General features: G+C 43.8%; 1 protein-coding gene and 1 long non-coding RNA gene across 2 annotated transcripts in view; one reads left to right on the forward strand and one right to left on the reverse strand.

The window, feature by feature from the left end:
- Taf3 (TATA-box binding protein associated factor 3) overlaps window positions 1-20,736 on the reverse strand; it is a 134,058-nt gene that overhangs the window by 2,051 nt on the left and 111,271 nt on the right. The window contains exons 5-6 of the mRNA NM_027748.3: window positions 4,450-4,699; window positions 1,501-1,607 (exon numbers count right to left, since the gene is read on the reverse strand). Coding sequence (NP_082024.2) covers window positions 1,501-1,607; window positions 4,450-4,699 — 357 coding nt within the window. The remainder of the gene's footprint in view (window positions 1-1,500; window positions 1,608-4,449; window positions 4,700-20,736) is intronic.
- Window positions 62-9,328, forward strand: Gm31290. The gene is made up of 3 exons (XR_003953758.1): window positions 62-91; window positions 1,383-4,441; window positions 5,236-9,328. It is a non-coding gene; the product is annotated as a predicted gene, 31290 (long non-coding RNA).

Here is a 20,736-nt window from a genome sequence, read left to right on the forward strand (position 1 = left end):
CAGATGGTTTTGAGCCACCATGTGGTGGCTGGGAATTGACCTCTAGAAGAGCAGACAGTATTCCTAACCTCTGAGCAATCTCTCCAGTCCAGTAAGTTTCTTATGTTTATAATTTTCTTTTTCTGAGGCAGGGTCTGCAAGCTGTATGCTTCCTAAAAAAAGTAAGTTTAAAGTTTTTGTTTTGTTATGTGTGTTCTGTGTTATTTTGCCTGCGCATCATTTTGTGTACCTGGTGCTGCCTGAGAACAGAAGAGCATGTCTGACTCCTGTCAATGGAGCTGCAGCCCATTGTGAACTCCCCTGGGGTGCGGGACTTCCCTGCTCGGGAGGAGCAGGCAGTGTTCTTCAGCTCTTGTGCCATGTTTTCAAAGGGGTCATTTCTTCCTGGTACAGTCAAGGCTGACCGTGACCTCCTGGTCTTCCTGCCTCTACCTCCTGAGCTGGGATGTGTGAACCCTCGCAGTCAGCTTCTGCAGCTGTGGGGATGGACCCTAAGGCTCCTCCTGCACGCTAAGGAACCACTCTACCAACTGAGTTAAACCAATCCCTTCTTTGTTTGATGCTTTAAAATGATTTTTTTAAGACATGGTGATACGGCTCAACAGATAAAGACACTGGCCACGATGCCTGACAACATAGTCTTCTGAGCCACATGATGGGCTTAGAAGTGGAGAACTGGCTCCTTTCAGTGGTTCTCTGACCTTCACATGCATGGGCTAAAATGATGTGCAAACCAATACAGCATGCTCCACTCCCACAATAGAAATAAGCACAAAAAATGATGTATGTACCAAAAATTCACCCAAAGGTTCTTTGCACTAATGTTGGTTATTTAGGCTATATTATATAATGCCTTCTGTATCGCGAGATCATATAGATTATTTGTACTTTCCATCAGGAATAGTATAATGCAAATGGCTTTGCTTTTACGTTTTAATTTGGGAGTAGAGGCTGAGGGTGGGAAAGAGTCTAAGATAGCCCAGGTTGACCTCAAACTCACTATGTAGCCAAGGCTGGTCTCAAACTTGTGATTCTCAGCATTAGAGTGCTGAAGTTAGCAGCAGCCCAGCTCACCCGGCTCGGGTCTATCGTAGACAGCACACATCAGATCCAAAGAGGCAGCTTAGGAATGAAACGCAGCTGAACACATTTTGGCTGAGCATCTTTGCAAGCTTCAGAAGCAAACCTGCTGTCTGAGTCTCTTCTCAAGCCCACACAGACACGTGTTGTAGCTCTCCCTCCCAATGCCAGTGACAGGGAGGAGGGGGACCCTACACCCTTACGTATTTTTATAAGAGAGGATATATATCTGAAGCCGAGCATCCACGGGCCAGGCTCTGGAACAACAGCACAGCTAACTCTTCAGTCACTTTACTCTGCAGGCTCCATTAGACTGTCGTCAAGAGAGGAGCTGAGTCCGTCTAAGATGCTAGCTGGGGAGGACACCTGCTCCAGCTCGACCTGCGTTGCTGTCTGACACTCGGGGGTGGGGGCACTCACCAGTGGTACCAATCGTCACAGTCGTCACAGCCAATCATCGGGCTCCCGTCATCAGGCTTGTTGCACCCTGGACAGATCCAGATCTGATTGCCCCACTCATCACGGATCTGGTGGTAAAGTGCAGAGCAGAAACAGATGGTGTGGGGGGAAAGAAGCAGGTAAGAATGCTGCTTTATACTGGCCACAGTAAACCAACAAGCTAGGTGCATGCATTAGCACTGTTGTACGCGACCATCAGTCGCCTCTGCTCTGGATCCATAAAGAGGAGAACACCTGGTCATTCAGGAACAGCGTCCTCCTCCTCCTCTTCCCTCACACACTCCCTCCTCTCACTCTCTCCTAGCTCTCTCCCTCTCAGTTTCCCCTACTCTTACACTCTCCCTCACACACCCCGCTCCGATTTGTTGTTATTGTTGTTGTTGAGGCAGATCTCATGAGCTCAGGCAGGCTTGGCTTGGCAGTCACTATATAGTCCAGGCTGGTTTTGAACTGCAATCTTTGCCTCTACTTCCTGAGAACTGGGATTTCTGGTGTGTGCTGCCATGCCTGGATAGAAGGACACATTTCTAATGCACATTCTAAACTGCTTTATAAATCACTAAAAGCAAAGCATCACAGAGTCATCTCTGGGAACCGTGGAACACAACCTGAGTCGGCTTCACCTAAGAATCCTATAAGCTCACAAACCCCCAATGATTATGGGGTGTCGGGCAGAAGCAAGTGAGAGTTAGAAAGCCCTCAGCTTTCTGTATCCCCTCAGCCACGGTCTAGCACAGACAGTCAAGTGTGCATGCGCGCCGTCATTACTCATTAGCCAGGCCCTGCTCCTGAGCTAGGTGATAAGATCAAGGATGGAAAAGAGCTGTTACTGAGTAACTTTCCATTCCCTTTATGACATTTTAGAAAAGCACAATCAACTAAAGGGCGGAGGAAAGAAGAGGCTCATGGGGCCAACGAACTAAATGATTATTATGCTCCAAATGCTGTGTGTTCTGGAAGTTCTGACTTCGTTCTCAACAGGGAGCGCTCCTAACTGGACAGCTTTCTCAAATGTCACATTATCAGAACTGCATGGACACTGGAAAGGAGCGCCGAGTCACGCTTCCTTTTAAATGTCCTCACAGTAAGACAGCATATGACTTCACTACAGATTTTGCAAGGTGTCCTCGTCCTATGCCTTTAGCACTGCACTGACTCGATATGTGAACGACCAGGGTTTCTTTGTGAGGGCTTACCAAGACTGGGCATGTTCTGCTGTATGCATGGACTTGCTCAAAAGTTACTATTTCAAAAATCTCTATAAAGCAATCCACCTTGACCTGAAACTGTTCTAGAGGAATGTGGAGAAAGCTGTCTCTGACTGCCAGCTCTAACTTGGGGGACACTGCACCATGGGGAAAGAACCAGCAGCGTCCCCCAAGTGGGGGTGTCCAGTGGGTGAAGCCACCATGCATGGCTGGTCCTGCTGCTGGCTGACCTTACTTGACATTAGCAGACTTGTGACTCTGAGATACATTAAAAAAATTGCTATAGCACCACAGTAGGACCCAATATTTTCCAGGGTACTGAGTTCTTTTAAAACACATCTTCGATAGTTTAGAAATGGGGAAACAGGAGCTATGAGAATCTCACTGTCAAAAGCACACTAGCAGGCAGTAATTGCCCTCTGTGTCCTCTATCTGTAAAGTGCCTAGTTAGACTACAAGACATTTGAGCGCTGTCCCAGTTGCTGTCACATCTGTGAAGTCAGTTCCAGTGTCCACTGGAAAGCCACAATCTTTAGAGCCAGACAAGAGTACAGAGATTACTGAGTCTAATACAAATCCCTTAATTACAGACAAACAAATGGAGGCTGAGGACATTTAGTATAGACTCTTTCCTGGTCAGCTCACCTGGGGGCGATGCCTCGATTGCACTCCTCGGTTGATTGAGGAATGGACCAATTGAATCCTCACAGGTTTTTGTATCACGTTTTCTGTCTTGAATTGCTAATTTACTAATTTTAAGTTCATTTTTCCTGTCTCTGTACTCTGAATGCATTCAGGATTTTTAAAAATATTTGTTTCCTTATACTGTCTCACATATATAATGATTTATTCTTTTCCAAACTCCCATGTAACACGCTATATAGATATCTCATAACAAATAGCACCAGGCCCTGCAACTTCCCAGTCATTCAACTCTTCAAAGGCTAGGTTAACTCAACAGTCTACAGAGCTTGTCATTCAAAAGTGTCAATATCTCCATTTACAAACTACTGTGTGTCTCTTTACTGTGCCTTGAGAACATATCTTTATAAATAGGTCATTATTGGACTGAATTTGGGGTTGGAATAAGATCTGACACTATTTAGTATAGGGAGATACCTAAGGGCACTCTCAGGACGACACAGAGCCACTCAGTGGGATGAGATGTGTTTCATTACGTACTCTTAGCACTAGGGCTTAAACCCAGGGTCCGGCCCATGCTAGGCAAGCTCTCTACCACTGAGCTAGGTCTAAGAATAAAAAATGCACTTGGATACTCAGAAATTCCTATGGTCTAAAGGTTCGTTCTATCTAAGTTCTTATATATCCTGGATCTCAGCAAATAAAATATGATAATTAGTGCTACAATTCAGAAATAATAGCTGGCTCATAAGATCTATGTCTAATATATAACTTATGCTAATGTTAATAATTTACTCACTCTAGTGAGACTCCACTGGAATTTAAACACCACAGTTATATACTAGTGTTCTTATATTTAGGTATAGAAAAGGCTCAAACCAACATAAACAAGTGCAATTTGACATCATTTACGTGGCCGAACAAGAACTTTGTAACGTAAGAGTCTGCAGTCAACAGCTTGAAAAGACAATGGAGATGCTTCCCCATCTGCCAAGCATCACCTGTGAGAGTCAACACTACAGAAGCTGCCCTCCGTAAAATGCTGTGGAAATGTACGTACCACATAAGTGCTGACCGTCTCAGTCACGACGCTCCTCACGGGGGCTTTGGCACTCCCTATTCCAGAGAGGGCGGGAGCTGGGGATGGCATCAGGGCTGGGCACACTGCAGCCTGGGTGAGGAGTGGTGGCTGCAGGGGAGTAGGGCTCACTCGCACAGGAATAGGGACTGGGGCTGGAGGTGGGGTTTTGGGTCTGTTCAGAGAAGGAGCGGGCTTAGCCTCCGGGGCTGGTACCACCTTGCTGATAACACTGCCAAGGAGAAAAGAGCCAAGGTCAAAACACATCATAGATTTAACAATTCCTTCAAAATCCTTTTCTGGAAGCAGAATAGGCTGTGAGACAGTCAGAGGACATTGTGCTGGGAGACGGCTTCCCCCCACCACATGAGTTCTAGAGCGCAAACTCAAGTTGTCGGGCTTCGTTGCTGAGCCATACCGCCAGCCTTTATCTATCTATCTATCTATCTATCTATCTATCTATCTATCTATCTATCTATCTATCTATCTATCTATCTATCTATCTATCTATCTTGCAGTGTCTCATGCACAAGTGGCAGCTACTCTAAGAGCTGAGTCATATCCCCAGTCTTGCAAAATCCACTTGAAAATGTCCAGAAACAGTTAAAGAACTCAGAATTCAAGGCCTATCCCATATCACTCTTGAAATGTCAGCTAACTTTTCATTTTCTCAAACTGTCCCTCAATGATAAAATATGTGAGATGTTCTAACAATCTCACATGCATTTTTTTACACATATCTAATATATGGATTGTGTTTTTCTGTAGCTGGGTCACTCACTCCTCCCTGATGACTTCAGATGTGTCACCTCGACTTCTGGGATGAAATTGGAAAAGTGCTGTGTCACTTCCGAGTGGCTTCTCTTGAGCCACTGGAGTTTTCTTTGCTTCAGAGGAACCCCTTTCTCCCTGGAAGTCATCAAGCCCTAAAACCTGCAGGTGTTTTTATATTTAATTCGGATGAGCATGCTGCGTCCCCCCCCCCCCAATCTGGTATTTAAACACTTGGTCCCTAGTTGGTGACAGTTTGGGGAGAATTATGTGGTACAGCCATTACCAGGGCTCGACCTTGACATTACAGTCTCATCCTCTGTCTACTTCATGCTTGTAGCGAAAGATGTGATCACTCGGCTTCCTGCTCCAGCCATCGCACCTGCTACCTGTGACCATGCCTCTCCACCATAACTGAGCACCCCCTCTGGAACTGTAAGCCCCCCAAATCTCTTCTATACAATGCTGTGGTTACAGTCCTGCTTGATCACAGCAAACACTAAGTAACTATCACAGAGGCTGGCAGAGGCAGTGGGCGCTTGTCTCACACTTCCGTCACTCTGCTACTCTTTTGAGGACCGTGGAAGACTTGAGAAGTCTATTCCAGAACAGTGGTCAGATGCTCTAAGCATCACTGAGTAAGCTGCTCTGACAGAAGCCTGGAAACCAGCAACGCTGAGACGGCACAGACTACGAAGGCCAGCGTGAGGGGCTAAGAAGGAATCAATACTAGCAGCCCCACGAGAAGCCAGTCAGTCACGTGATGTTTTGGTCAAGGATTTGGTTGCTTTCTGTCCACATCTTGAGAACTTGCCTGAGGCTACATTTAAAATTAACGGGTTAATTTCTTTGGTGGGGATTATTATTTCTTTTTTGTTGTTGTTGTTAAGATTTATTTATTTATTACATGTAAGTACACTGTAGCTGTCTTCAGACACACCAGAAGAGGGCACCAGATCTTGTTACGGATGGTTGTGAGCCACCATGTGGTTGCTGGGAATTGAACTCAGGATCTTCTGAAGAGCAGTCAGTGCTTTTAACCACTGAGCCACCTCTCCAGCCCCCGGGATTATTATTTCTTCTTCCTTCCTTCCTCCTCCTCTTCCTTCTTGTTTCTCCTCCTCCTATTTGTATATGTTTTGTTTTTTAGAGGCAGGGTACAACCCTGTACAACCCTAGTTGTCCTGGAACTCACTATGTTGATCAGGTTGGCTTTGAACTCAGAGACCTACCTGCCTCTGCCTCCTGAGAGCTGGGATTAAAGGCTAGAGAAGGAAATTTTAAAGCAACAAAATATGTGGTGTGGCTGTTATTGATAACACTCTGCAGTCTCCAGCAAAAAGCACAAGTAGGCCAAATGCAAATCAGCAAGTTTAGGAGAAAAGCACACTGGCCGAGGCTGGCTGCAGGAGGCTGTAATTGTTTAAGAGAGAGATTGGGGCATTAAGAAAAAGCCTGCTCTGCAGTGGAACAAAGGGAAGTGTCCCCTCAGGGCCAGACTCTACCCACCCAAGCTTCCAACCTCAGGCTCTTTAAACTGCCCCTAGAAAGCAATTACAAACAAACTTTGCTGGGTGGTGGCTGAGGTGGGGGGTGTAGACAGGTCCCTCCCTTTCTGCTGGATATGAAGACATGCATGCTGCAAAAGTGAGGGGTGGTGGATTTCAGACAGCTATCAAGCCAGACAGTACGTGGCAGATAGGCCCGGAGTGAAGGCCCTGAGAAGCCTCACTGAGTGAAGCTGAGTGAAGTCTGGGTTGCAGTGGCAACCTAAGATGGCGGATCTGCCAAGGAGGAATTGTATGGAACTGACAGAAGATACCAGTCTATGCATGTAAGAAACACATGCATTCCAGGTCAATAAGAAGAAAAGCACAGCCCAAGCATGCGCTAACAAAACTGTACAACAGAGAGAAGCCTGAGCAGCAGCTAGAGGAAAAAGAACAGCCACCTCACAGGAGAAACAGTGCAGCCGACTCAGGAGCTCAGCAAAGCAGAAGACAAACATGCCAAAGAAAAATAAATTCCAGGTTTGAAATCCTGCACAAAGAATGCCAAATAAATACACTTTAGTCAAATAAAATGTAAGAGTTTACTACCTGCAGGCTTGTACAGAAAGAAACTATTTGGGCCTTTACATTTTTAAATAAATTATTAAGAACCTTAATATTTATCATTTTATAAGCTAATTAAGATAAGCAATATTTATCATTTTATAGGCTAAGTGGATAAATTAAAAAAGATTTATTCAGTAATGGCTCAATGGTTAAGTGCACTGGCTGTTCTTTCAGAGGACCAGGGTTCAATTCCCAGCACCCACATGGCCGCTCACAACAGTGTGTAGTTCTAATCTCAGGGGACGTAATGTCATCTTCTGGCCTCTCTGGTTATTAGGCATGCACGTGGTACACAGACATATATGCAGACAAATTCTCAAACATATACAAATTAGATAAATAATAAAAAGCATTTTAAAAGTAGGGGCTTAGGACACAAGTCAGTGGTATATTTGCTGAGTACAGCTGAGGCGCTTAGTTCAAGCTCAACCTAACACCAAAACCAGAGAGCTAAACCACAAAGGTCTACATGAGGTTAGAGGAGCAGCCCTGGGTGGGCTGGGCTGAGGTCTGAGAGAGCAAGCTGAGCAACACTCATCCTTTCTGCTTCTTCACTGTGGATGAATGTGAGCTTCTGGGGCCATGGCTTCCTTACTATGATGGGCTGTATCCTCCAACTAGGATGCACAATGGCCCTTCTTTCTTCCCATTGCCTTTGTTCAGTAACAAGAAAAGCAACTGATGTAAGAAACAGCTTCTTTGAAAAATAAACGTCACTTGAGCAAAGGACCTCAGAAGCAGACCTGCATCAGGGGGAATGGGTGTGGTGGTGGAAAGGTGAATACGGTGACAGAATGGCCTTACTGTGAAGACTAAAACGCCAGGACACATAGTGCTGTAGGTCTGAGGAGGGACGGGCAGCCGGCATGGTGCTTCTGAACGGTTTATAAAACCATGATGGATAACCCTTTGGCTAACCAGGTAGCTAGCTCATGCCTTCAATCCTAGTGGCTGGGAGGCAGGGACAGGCACATGTGAGTTTGAGGCTAGCCTGGTTTACACAGTGTGTTCCAGGACATTCAGGGCTATAGACTAAGACCTGTGTCAAAATACCACATTATATAAGTAGTCACACACTTATTTTTATCAAAAAGAAAAAAATAGTTGTGAGTAGTATAAATCCAAGTTTTCTAAGGAAAAATACAAGCATGAATATTTGTGTGTAGTTACAAAAAAAGTTCAAAAGCATATACTCAAGTGTGTGTAAACTATTCAGAAACTGCCTCAGTAAGCTGGGATTACAGGCTACTTTTCCTTCGCTTATCCATAATTAACATATAAATCTTAGAGTAAAATTAACAAAAAAGTAAAAATATACACATCTAGGTATCTCTGGGAACTTAACACAATGATGGCTTGCCCAGTACCTTCTAGGGAAATGCTGGCCACGTTTAGTGATACATAAATGGCATGGAGCCCCAGGTTAAGTCAAAGGGCAGCACAGCACAGGTGACTGCCATCGCTGATGGAGAGCAAAAGCCTAAAGTCCAAGGAAGCAGCGAAGAGAGGCTTCCCGGTCTATGCTGTTTGTTTGTGTGGCTAAAGTAATAAATGCGTCCTTTAGCTTTTGCTATGGTTTGCATGTGGTTTGTTCCAGAAGATACATATGCTCGTGTGCTGGGTCTTCAGTGTGTTGATATGACAAGTGGAAGGATTGTCTAGAGGTGGGGTTTAGTGTGAGGGAACTTATGCATGTATCGTGTGTGTGTGTGTGTGTGTGTGTGTGTGTGTGTGTGTGTGTGTAAGGACAAGTTATTAAAGTAGACACATGATTTTATAAGACAAACTATAAATTATAACTACTTCCCCAGCTCTTGAAGTTCAGAGTTTCCTAGAGTTTGAGTTATTTTGAGTTTAGCTTCTAAGAGACTTAGGCTAGTTGAATATACAGTTTTCAAAACAATTCTTTCTTTTCTTTCCTTTCCTTTCCTTTCCTTTCCTTTCCTTTCCTTTCCTTTCCTTTCCTTTCCTTTCCTTTCCTTTCCTTTCCTTTCCTTTCCTTTCCTTTCCTTTCCTTTCCTTCCTTTCTCTCTCTCTCTCTCTTTCCTTCCTTCCTTTTCTTTCCTCCTTTCTTTTCTTTTCTTTTCTTTTCTTTTCTTTTCTTTTCTTTTCTTTTCTTTGTCTCCCTCCCTTCCCCCTCCCTTTCTTAAGAAAAATTCTTTTATTATCTAGTTTTAGCAATATGAAAAATCACATAGCAGTACAACATAGTCCAGGCTCTCCGACCAGATCTGCTAACCTGTCATCAGCACACGATTTAATCACAGTGGAGAAGATTTTGGTCCTGCTTGCTCTTGCCTTCCTGTTGACATGCACAGTAAGTTCCCCTTCAGAGCTTCCTGTTGAGTGCCAGCGGCTCCCAGAGAAAGCAATGCAGTCCACAAGTGTGCCCCGCAGTGGCTCTGCTGCTAAAGTTACAGCTCTTGGAGGATTTAGTCACAGTGCTCTAACTGCTAGAAACACTGGCGTTATTCATACAAATGTGTGGAAGGAGGGACTGTCAGAGGGATTTCTTTACCTGTTTCCCCACCACAAACAGAATGGGTCATGAGCTGTAATGCAAACTCACAGCTTGACAAGTCAATAAAGAGGCAGGCCGAGCCTCCCAGCCCCCCAGAGCCTCCAAGGTTAGAAGCAAACACAATTTGGATATGTTCTGCACAGGAGGTTTAATGATCCTCATTATTCCGCTATTGTGTGCAAACACTATGAAACCAGTAATCTAAATTATCAGAGTCCAAATAACTGGCTACTCAAGTGCTCTCAGTTGAAAAGTTCCCTCACAATGGCTTACTTATTTACCTAACAGTGAGTGGCCATTTTTAGATGATGACATGACAGAGAAAAGCACAGTAGTCATGTTTAGGGAGAGCGGCCATGTGACCTTCTGAACACAGAAATTAGTCAATGCAGAACAATCACTTTGAGGAAAAAGCATGTTGCTTAAATAGCAATTCTCCTAACTTTCTTATACATATTTAATTTTAGATTTCAGACATACCATCTGCCACAAGAAACACATTCTCACATGTTAAATGAACCTCTTCTCACAACAAATTCGGACTATTCCTGAGAGTTTACAGTACTCTGGCTGGGATACCTCGAGGTTGGTTTGTGACATGAATATGTATGTCTAGTCTTCCTGTTTTTGCATTTTCACTTTTATGGAAAGCCCCAGATAGACCTAGCCTAAATGTGGTAGTCAGTCTGGTGTGCACTCACTGGCAGATTTAAATACTATGAAAGTCACTCACTTCCAGCAATCTCCCTTCGGAGACCACCTATGAGTGCTCCATGCTCCCCTTGCCCCATGTGGGGAAAGGCGGCTGCGGTGTCTGCCTTGGCAGGAGCTGGTGGGCTGGTGAACTTAGACCCAGTCCTCATCGAGGCCTTCAGATGGCGTTTCCTTGACTGCAACTTCTAAGACCTGAGTGAAAACTGCTCAAACCCTCAGAAGCCAGCGGGGAGGCCCATTGTTTAAAACAGCTAAATTCCAGGCCTATTTGTTGTATGGGAATGGAAAACAAACACACCAAGTTTTCCACTTTTCTAGCTTCAGTATCTAAGCAAATATTCCAAACTTGGGAGGAATTCTATTTTAGAGTATCAGTACTTAAAATGCCAAACAGTGAGACAGTCATTTCCATATTTCACGTTGATCAAATACCCAAAGACAATTATGAGAATCAGTTTTATGTTGATTCTTCAAATCAATCATTATTCCTTATTCTTCTTGATCCTCACAGCTCAAAATTTAACATTCGTATAATTATAAGACAACGATAAATGGATTTAATTCCTCCAGCTCATGGCTTTGCCTCCTGAATATTTACATCGTCTCATAAAATGCGTATTTTATCTTGTCATAGCCCAAGTACACATCAAGTAGCAAACATTTTATCTTTTAATGCAGGCATGACCTATTTGAAAAATGAAACAAATTGCATGAAGTAATTAGAGAAAAACATCACCATTATAGAATCTTGTTTCCAAGGGAGAGGCCCAAATGATTATACTTCTATTGTCAAATGTTCAAAATCTGTAAAATACCCTAAAAGGGCACCAAGACTCAGATAAGTAATGAATAACGAACATTTCATTGGGCTTGCAAGAAGATGCGGCAGAGCGATAACAGACTAAGGAAAGCGGAAGGATGAGCTCTCAATAAGCCATGGGGATCGGGAAGAAACAAACACTCAGAAGCCAGCACTCTCTAACTTTGGAGTCAGGTAAATCATTCTCTATATTCAAGAAAATTAATTTGTTTTTTAAGACAGGGTCTCACTATATAGCTCTGGCCGGCCTAAAACTTGGTATGTATGTTAGGTTAGCCTTGAAGGATCCGCTTGCCTCTGTCACCCAAGTGCCACCACACTTGGTTCAGAAAATGAACTTTTACAACTGTCTTAGAATGAACAATAAGCAGAAATGAATGATATGGCATCCCCAAGCATGTCATAATGATGAGATAGTAAACATTTCAGGAGACTAGGATGCTGGTATATTGATCACACATCCATAGAAAAATGTAAGAATATATGCCGAGTGAGGTTAACACCTTATTAGCTGTAGGCCAGGTCACTTCAGAGGCCTTCAAAGCAATACAATGCTACTGTTCCTAGAAACCCAGTGGAATTCCAGTAAGACTCTGCTGCCAAAGATATGTGCTCTGGATGCCGGACACTGAGAAACAAAGCTGGAACTGAGCAGTAGGCTTTATAACTTCCTGCCAACTACCTTCATAATGCAGAAAGATGCTATGCATGCTGTTGGTGGATAAGGGTCATTAACAATCACATCCAGGTGGACACCTGTGTGTGTGTGTGTGTGTGTGTGTGTGTGTGTTGTATGCGTGTTTGCAGGTGTGTTGAGGTCAAGCTTCTTCCACGACTGCTTCTTGACCGTTTTGTGACAAGGTTTCCCACTGAAGCTGGGCCTAGAATTTGGCTGGCCTGGATGGCTATCAGGCTGCAGAAATCCGCCTCCCTCCCCTTTCCAGACCTAGGATTACAGTTGTATGCCAACATGCCCAGCCTTTCACAAGGGTGATGGGCATCTGAACTCAGCCCTCCTGTTTGCACACTAAGCACTATGTCCACCGTGCTATCCCCCCTGCCTGATTTTCTTTCCTTTACAAATACATCTATTTTCTAGATCTTTCCCTTGTGAAGGCCTAGAAGTTATGACATTGTAGTAGCAATGGGAACCTCTATAGTGCGGTTCCTCCTCCACTGATAGAATCAATGTTCTCTGAAGGAATGGTTAATTTGAGGTCTGTGGAAATGACCAGTAACACACAGGAAATACATGAAAGCTATTCAGCACTAATGAGGTTGTACTGAATCTATCAGACAACATGAGAGAATTACCACTGGACAAGACAGGATAATTTGAAAATGAACATGATAAAGGAGAAAGGAAAGGAGAGGAAACAGATGGGGGTGGGTGGGGTGGGCAGAGACAGACCAAACCCAACCATCATCACTAGTGCAATTCTGGATCAGCCCCACCAACTCCTCCCTCTGAAGACAGTGACAGGGATTCAGTCAGCATTTCTCATCCCTTTCCTGTTTGATTTGTACTTCAAAATAACCAAATAAAAGTACACTTTCATGAAAAGGTTTCAGTTAATAAATACTAAATAGATGGTCAGATTTTTAAAGCCCAGCATTTCACAAGGTCTAATGAAAGGACTGATTTATTAATTAAGAATGTGAAGCTCACCATGTGCCTCTGCTGAGACAAAGGCCACCAGAGTTGGAGAGATGGCTCAGCAACTAAGAACATTTATTGCTCTCCCAAGGACCAGAGCCAGGTTCCCAGGTAGCTCACAACCACCTAGGATTCCAGTTCCAGGGAATCCCACATCTGTAGCCTTTTCAGGCACTAGCATTAATGTGCACACACCCACATGTGAACATGCAGTGTGCCTACACATAATAAAAATTTCTCCTGCCATGCAAAAAGGAAGGAAATCTTAAGGAAGTGCTATCTGTTTTTTCTTTTTCTTTTTCTTTTTCTTTTTCTTTTTTTTTTTTTTTTTTCTCTTTTTGTTTTTTCGAGACAGGGTTTCTCTGTGTAGCCCTGGCTGTCTTGGAACAAACTCTGTAGCTCAGGCTGGCCTCGAACTCAGAAGTCCGCCTACCTCTGCCTCCCAAATGCCTGCGCCACCACTGCCCGGCCTCTTTTTGTTTTTTGAGTTTCTGTGTGTAGCCCTGGCTGTTCTGGAACTTGCTCCATAGTATAGACCGGGCTGTCCTCAGACTCAAGAGACCCATCTACCTCTGCCTTCCAAGTACCGGGATTTAAGCTGTGCACTTTAATCCACCACCACCTCCCAGCAAGAAGAGCTCTTTCATCTTTTAGATTTTAAGCTCAATAATGGTAATATTTAAAGCACATGTGACAGATGAATACTTGTATACAGAAAGATAGTTCATGCTTTTAGAGAGGCAAAAAAAAGCAGATGGGGCAATTAGACATTTTATAAGGCTCTGTGACAGTAACCTAAGTTTACAAGGCAGATGTTAATTTCCTTGTATTTATTATAAACCAAATAAATTGAAAACAATAAAAAGGTAGAAAAACATTGCGCCCTACTTCCTGGCTTTGAATGGCTTGGTGGTGGCAGAGCACTTGTGCCTGCAGAGCACAGGGAGCACGGACAGCCACTCGGCACGTGTGCAAACAGACACTCCTGGAGCATCTCATACACAGTGCTCTTCTATACGTCAGCAAAACTCACACATCCACGTCCACGTAGCCAGTACCTCACTCACACGGCCACGTCCATGTAGCCAGTACCTCACACGGCCACGTCCGTACAGCCAGTACCTCACTCACACGTCCACGTCCATGTAGCTAGTACCTCACTCACACGGCCACGTCCGTACAGCCAGTACCTCACAGCCAAGGCATACCATATGCTAGAGCCATGCTCCACATCAGCCTCAAGTCCAACACCAGCAAGTGTCCTAACAGTTGAATGAATGATAATAAAGATACATGAAATGCCCATGATCTAGTTATGCCCGGGGGTGGGAGCAAAGCTATAGAATAGAATATATGATAATTCCATTGTTTAATAGACTCTGTGGACATGGTGTGAAGGGTCAGAGTTAACTTGTAGCAGTCAGGCCTCTCCTACCACATGGGTTTCTGGGCTGGAACTCAGGCCACAGAGCTTGATGGCAGGTACTTTACCCTCAGAGTCTCACTAGCCCACAGTTAAGTCTTTAAAGAAAATAAGGACCATATTATTTTTGCAATCAGAAGTAAAAAAAAAAATCAATGTTAATTACTTCCACACATAGCAGTACTGTTTAAATGATTTTTAATACAAGAACCCTGATTTTATCCAAAAGACATAAAATACTGAAGTACCATATAAAGACCAAAGGAGATGGTCATTTTTTGCTCAGTTCTGAATATTTGGCGCAAGGGAGCTTGTTTGTCCAGCACAGTATTATAAAATAAACATAATATCTCAATTCTATTACTCAGTCTCCGCCTTTCTTCAAGTTCTTCTAAGATATACAGTGGCTTGAGAATAGAGGCCCCAGGTTCATCACCAGCTGTAAGAAACAAGAGGAGCCAGTGTGGAGGACACCACTGTGGTTTGATTTTTAAAAATACACTTGACAATGACATTGGTCATTTGGACAAAATTTGCTGAGAGGTAACTGTGCTAAATACTATGAACAAAAAAGGTTTGTAATCATCACTGATTGACTGAATCATGAAGAATAAGTAAGAATAGAGTGAGGAGAAGAGCAAGAAAGGAAGGTGTGTAAAGAAAAAGGAGTACATACAAGAAAGTACAAGGGATGGTCAGAGAACAAGCAGGGAGAAACTGGGGTGACATCGAGTCTCCTGGGCAACAGAACAGGGCCCTGACAAACAAAGAGAAGTAGGGCTCTTAGGACTCAGCCTGCTTTCTGCACCAGTCCCAGCAACACGTTACAGAAGCTTTGCAAATGAAGAGTGGGAAAAAGCTACATGGAAACCTATGATCTTCCAACTCAAGAAAATAATTCAATTAGAGAGGACCGTAGGTGGCCTTGTTGTTGAAGCACTACTCACTTCGGTTTCAGGGCACAGAGAAATCAACCTTGACTAACCAGAAACATCTCCGTGATGGCTAGCTTACATAGTATCAGAAGGTGCTATGCAGGGGGAACGAAAGCCATTAGTGGTCTTTCTCAGCACTAGACCCCACATTCTAGGACACTGACCTGCTGGCAAGATGCACCCACTGGTGTAATAGTGGCATGGCAGCTACATGTGTAACTAACTACACTCTGAGCAGACACTGGTCTGTTGTACAGGAGGGATGATTTTCATGCCTGTTGTTGTAAATCTGCTCCAAAGCTGGGAGCAGGTCATAGGACTGTGGAGGTCATAGGTCTGGGGACTTGGGGAAAACTATTGTTAATTGGCTAAATTATAATGCTGCCAAACTCTGTTCTAAATAGTTAAGTTTATACTCATATATTTATATTGTTCTCTGTTTGGTTAGAGAAGATTCTTTTGGTAGTGGGTGATGGTTAATGCAGAAACTTGTAACTGCTTAAAGTACCAAATTTAAATTAAGAACAGGCCATCTATATCAATCTCCCACCAAAGGTTTAGGGAACTTCAAGAGGAGGGGATGGAGAGAATGTAAGGGCTAGTAGATGGGGAGAAAAGCTAAGAAATGCTGACACTGAACATGATATGGTTATTGTACATATCAACTCATAGCATTTATGGTTGTCTGAACAAAAATAAAGCAATCAAAATTACAGCCTGCATAGGGAGAGGCCCTCAAGGACCCAGCCAAAACTGAGGAGCTATTGGTTGTTGGCGGCTGCAGAGGAAGGGAAGTTACTCTGCTTTGAGGACATGGGATGGGGTGCTTATGTCCCAGTGGATGGCCACACACTCATGGACATATGGGAAACATTAACGCCCATAACTAATAACCAACAGTCAAAAGGACCCGAAGGTGGGTGGGATGCAGATGGGATGAGGCACTATCCAGAGTTGGAGGGAGGTGGCAGCTGATGGATATGGTCAACGTACACGGTATTCGTGCATAGAACTTTCAAAGAATAGAAAGCATTCTCTAAAAAAGAAGCTATAGAAGTTCCTTGAGTAGAAACCCAGGACGAAGTGGGCCAAAGAGTTCACACAGCGTAAGGAGATCTGAAGGGGTGTTTTCAGATTTCCCTGACAGACTGAAGCCTGGGGAAGGCATGGGCTCAGCATGCGAAGATGAGACTGAAAGAAAAACAAGAGAAAAAGGAAAATACAGCCGAGAGCTGAGGACCAGGAGAGAGAGAGAGAGGCCCTAGAGCAAGTGGGAGTTGTAGGCTGATAAGAGGCACAGGAAGAGACTGACCTGTAAGGATCGGTAAGGATGCTGCTCCAAGGTCTTGCTTACAGCCTGGAAGGCAGGCTGAGAGGGGATATGATGTGAAATTCTGGAACCCCACAGAACAAATCTGAACAGACAGGCCAACAAGGCTTGCTAGTACTGTGTGCAGAACTGAAGCTACACTTTAAGAAAAAGGGGTAAAGGTCATCCCAGAGCCCTTGCTGTGATACGGGGATCCATTTTATAAACTCCTGAGGCAGGTATGGAAAAGGAGACGAAACAAGTTATTCCATGTATCCAAAATCTTTATGCAAGTGTCTGAGTCTACCACCGGATAGACAGGAAACAGAGAATGCAAATGATGTAACAGGAGGTCTAAACGTTCTATCCCGACGCATCTCTTGTTTAATAAAGAACTGAACTGTGAGCAGGTTGATCTTTAGAGAATTATAATCAGATAGCAGCCGAAAGGTTACCATGATACAGCTAAATTATCTCTGCCTGTCACAGGTTAAAGGACATTTACATTCTGGAAGTTCACATCAGCTTTTTTTTCCCGATAACAAATCTTAAGTACCTTCCTATATTCATTCAATTAGTGATGTTGGGCCTTGATAAAGCTGTGGAGAGAAACTTTCCAACTATCATTCAAATCATATCTAAAAAGGTGGTCATAAATATTTTAAAGCCTAAGTGAACTAATAAGACCTAGACCCATTAAGGATAAGATCTTTTACAACAAATTAAATAAAACAATTTATTGAAGTCTGGACTCCAGATAAGCTAGATTTACTGGCTGACCTTTTATTCATTTAAGGAACAAAATTAGCTCTAATTGCATTAGAATGGAATTCAGTAAATTTTCCTCAGTCTTCTAATGTGGCATCCCTATAAGAACTGCTGGAATTGTTTACAAGCAAGATGGAAATGCTTTGATTGTAATCTTTCCACTTGTTTTACTGGGTCATAAAAGCATTTCCCCAAACCCAAACCTGGTTGTTCTGACAGCAGACTAGTTTTTCTCTTAAATACATGTACTACATTTTTGGTGACTGAGAGCAAAGTACAATGCTCCAGAAGAAGTAGTTAAATGTAAGACTTCGTCATAACGCAAGGTTGGTGAAAAGAAGAGTAATGGAATACATGAAGACCAGAGCTTTCTGAAAAAACAAAAACCAAAAAACTAAAAAAACTAAAAAAATTAGTAAAGAGTTGAGGATCCAAATAAACAGCCATCTAACTGGCTGTTTGTGACGAGGGAGCTGAGACAACCTAGGAGCCCAGAGAAGACAAGACTTCACAGGCCCCAGAGTCACTGGGCAGCCAGGAAAGCCTCCAGGAACGATGCTTAGCATTAAAGAGGTCCCGCAAAGACAGCAGACGTGCAGCTTGGTCTTCACGTGGATCCCGAACAACAGGAGCAGGGCTGTCCCAAAGCTGTTGCCTGTCTGAGGGATACCTTCTAGCCGGGCTGCCTTGCCTGACCTCAGTGGGAGAGGAAGCGCCTAGCCTCACAGACACTTCAAGTGCCAGGGGATGGGGGGGGGGGGGGCAGCACAGAGGAGAAGGGGAGGTGGGAATGGAGGGAAGGATGGGGGGGGAGTGGCTGGGAGGGGAACTGATGAATAAGTTAAAAAAATTAAATAATAATAAAAAAAGAGGTCATTTTAATGTTGCAGGCACAGTTTTTAAAATTCAAACTGCACTTACAAATTCTAAATATGGTCAAGCTTAGGGCTTATCACTGCTTTTGTTATACCTTAAAGCCTGGCAAAAACCTAGGGAATGTCTCCATTTCCGTAGTAATTTCACTAGGGCAGGGCAAAAGAAAGACAACCCATGGTGCCTCAATTAAAAATCAAAATCAAAATCAAAACCAGTTTTGTTTCTGGGTTTTTCTTTTTTTTCTTTTCTTTTTTTTTTTTTTTTTTTTTGTGAAAGGGGAAAATATTGAAATCAGAAAATCAAGAGGCCTTCCCTGGCTGAAGGGCCATGCTGCGTACTACTCAGCTTTGGTGCTACAGAGCTGTGCTGTGTACAAGGTTCCTTCTCTCCCGTCCTGCCCGCCTTTCTCTAACGACCACAGAAGGCACCTGTTCCTCTTGCCTGCCTTGTCCCATATTGTGGTGAGAGCCCACCTTCCTTCTGGAGTTCCCGTCAGCCCACTGCTGACAGGGTTCTGCTACACAGCACAGGCTGGCCTCAAACTTGCAGTTATCCTCCTGCCTCATTCCTCTAGGGCAAGGAATTACAAGCATGTCTGCCATGTATACTGTCCCTAGCTACATTTTAAAGTAGAAAGATGTTTATTTCCCTTGAAAGTATTGTTAAATGGTTATTTTTGTATTTCCTAATGGTTATTCTATTTCACTTGTCAAAAGTTTGGCAATAGAAAGACAAGTATCTAGACCTGCTTTATATTTAAAATATCAAGCCTCCTGTTTTTGATCACTAAGCTTCAGCTCTAACTTCACCGCGTAGGGAACTAACTGAGAAACGACAACTATTATAAGTCCTCACTTCCGCGAACCTGCAGCAAGCGCAGGACGGCCTAGGCAAGAAGAAACTCTCTGGAGTGGGGAAACCTGCCAGGCACTACTGGAAACCAAACAGCCCCCCCCTTCTCCCCCCCCCCCCCCCCCCCCGTATCTCAAACCCAACCAGAAAACTGGGGGAAGCCGAGAAACACAATTCCCCTTGCAAACCAGGCAAACTCTCAGAGCTCTCACTTCTGAGCAGACATAGCTGCCTGACAGGCCTTGGAGGGAGGGAGGAGCTGAGCAGGGAGGTCCCTGAATTCCTATCAGGAGCCTCTCTGTGGGGGAGTATAGCCTAGCACAAGGAAAGGGGCAGACACTCAAAGCTGGGTCACATGGCCACAGTCCCAGCTCAGGGCCAGCCTAGGCCACTTAGAGAGATCTTATGTAGGGTGGGCTTGAAGGTGTAACTTACTCCCTCCAGCTATCTGTGATAGCACAACTTTAAGGGGGACATATGCAAAGTGTGAGGAAGAATGGTTATTCTCCATCAGTAGTCACCCTCAAAGTTTGTGCAAATTTATATTACATTTTAATTAATACTTTACAATGACAATATGGAAAATTACCTTTTTCTATGAGGCATAACTGAAGTTTGAATTATATAAATATTCAGATGTTTAAACTTAGAAAACCTATAGGTACTATTCTGTCATGTTTCTTTTTTTTTTGTTTTTTTGTTTGTTTGTTTTTTTTTTTTTTCGAGACAGGGTTTCTCTGTGTAGCTCTGGCTGTCCTGGAACTCACTCTGTAGACCAGGCTGGCCATCTGCCTGCCTGCCTCTGCCTCCTGAGTGCTGGGATTAAAGGCATGTGCCACCACACCCAGCCTGTCATGTTTCTTTCTTGACAATTGGTTTTTTTGTTTGTTTGTTTGTTTGTTTGTTTGGAGACAAGGTCTTACTTTATAGCTCTGACTGGCTTGAATTTGCTAGGAAGACCAGGCTAGCATCAAATGTATAGAAATCCACCTGCTGTTCCCTCCCAGAGTGCACCATTATACATAGCTTCTCTGAGTTTTAACACAGTCAGGAAGGGTACTGGCGTTACAAGACGGTTTTGAGGGACGGGAGACTAAGGAAAACTGCTGCTGCCTTGCTATGAGGAGCACTAACAGAGAACAGAGGACCCTCTCTAACCACAAAGTACTTTTGTGGATCAAGGGCAGAAGACCAAAGTTCTTCAAGACTTAGAAACTAAATGTTGTCTTAAGGATCTTAATTTCAAAAGACTTGGTCCTTCAGCAATAACCCCTCCCCCACCCCCAGACATGAGGAATACACAGTGCAGATTCTCTTGTTTTTGAATATCCATGTGCTCATTAATTACCTTAAAAGCCAGCCCCCAGGTGTACAGACAATAAGTGGACACACACTTATGCAACTCCACACGTTCCATCACTTAGCCATGGAACAAGGTATGTGCAGGGAAGTTCCTCATGTGCCACCATAAAAGACGGCTAGAATTTGAATGTTACCCATGACTTG

This window comes from Mus musculus, chromosome 2 (genome assembly GCF_000001635.26).
Source record: "Mus musculus strain C57BL/6J chromosome 2, GRCm38.p6 C57BL/6J".
Classification (NCBI taxonomy): Eukaryota; Metazoa; Chordata; class Mammalia; order Rodentia; family Muridae; genus Mus; species Mus musculus.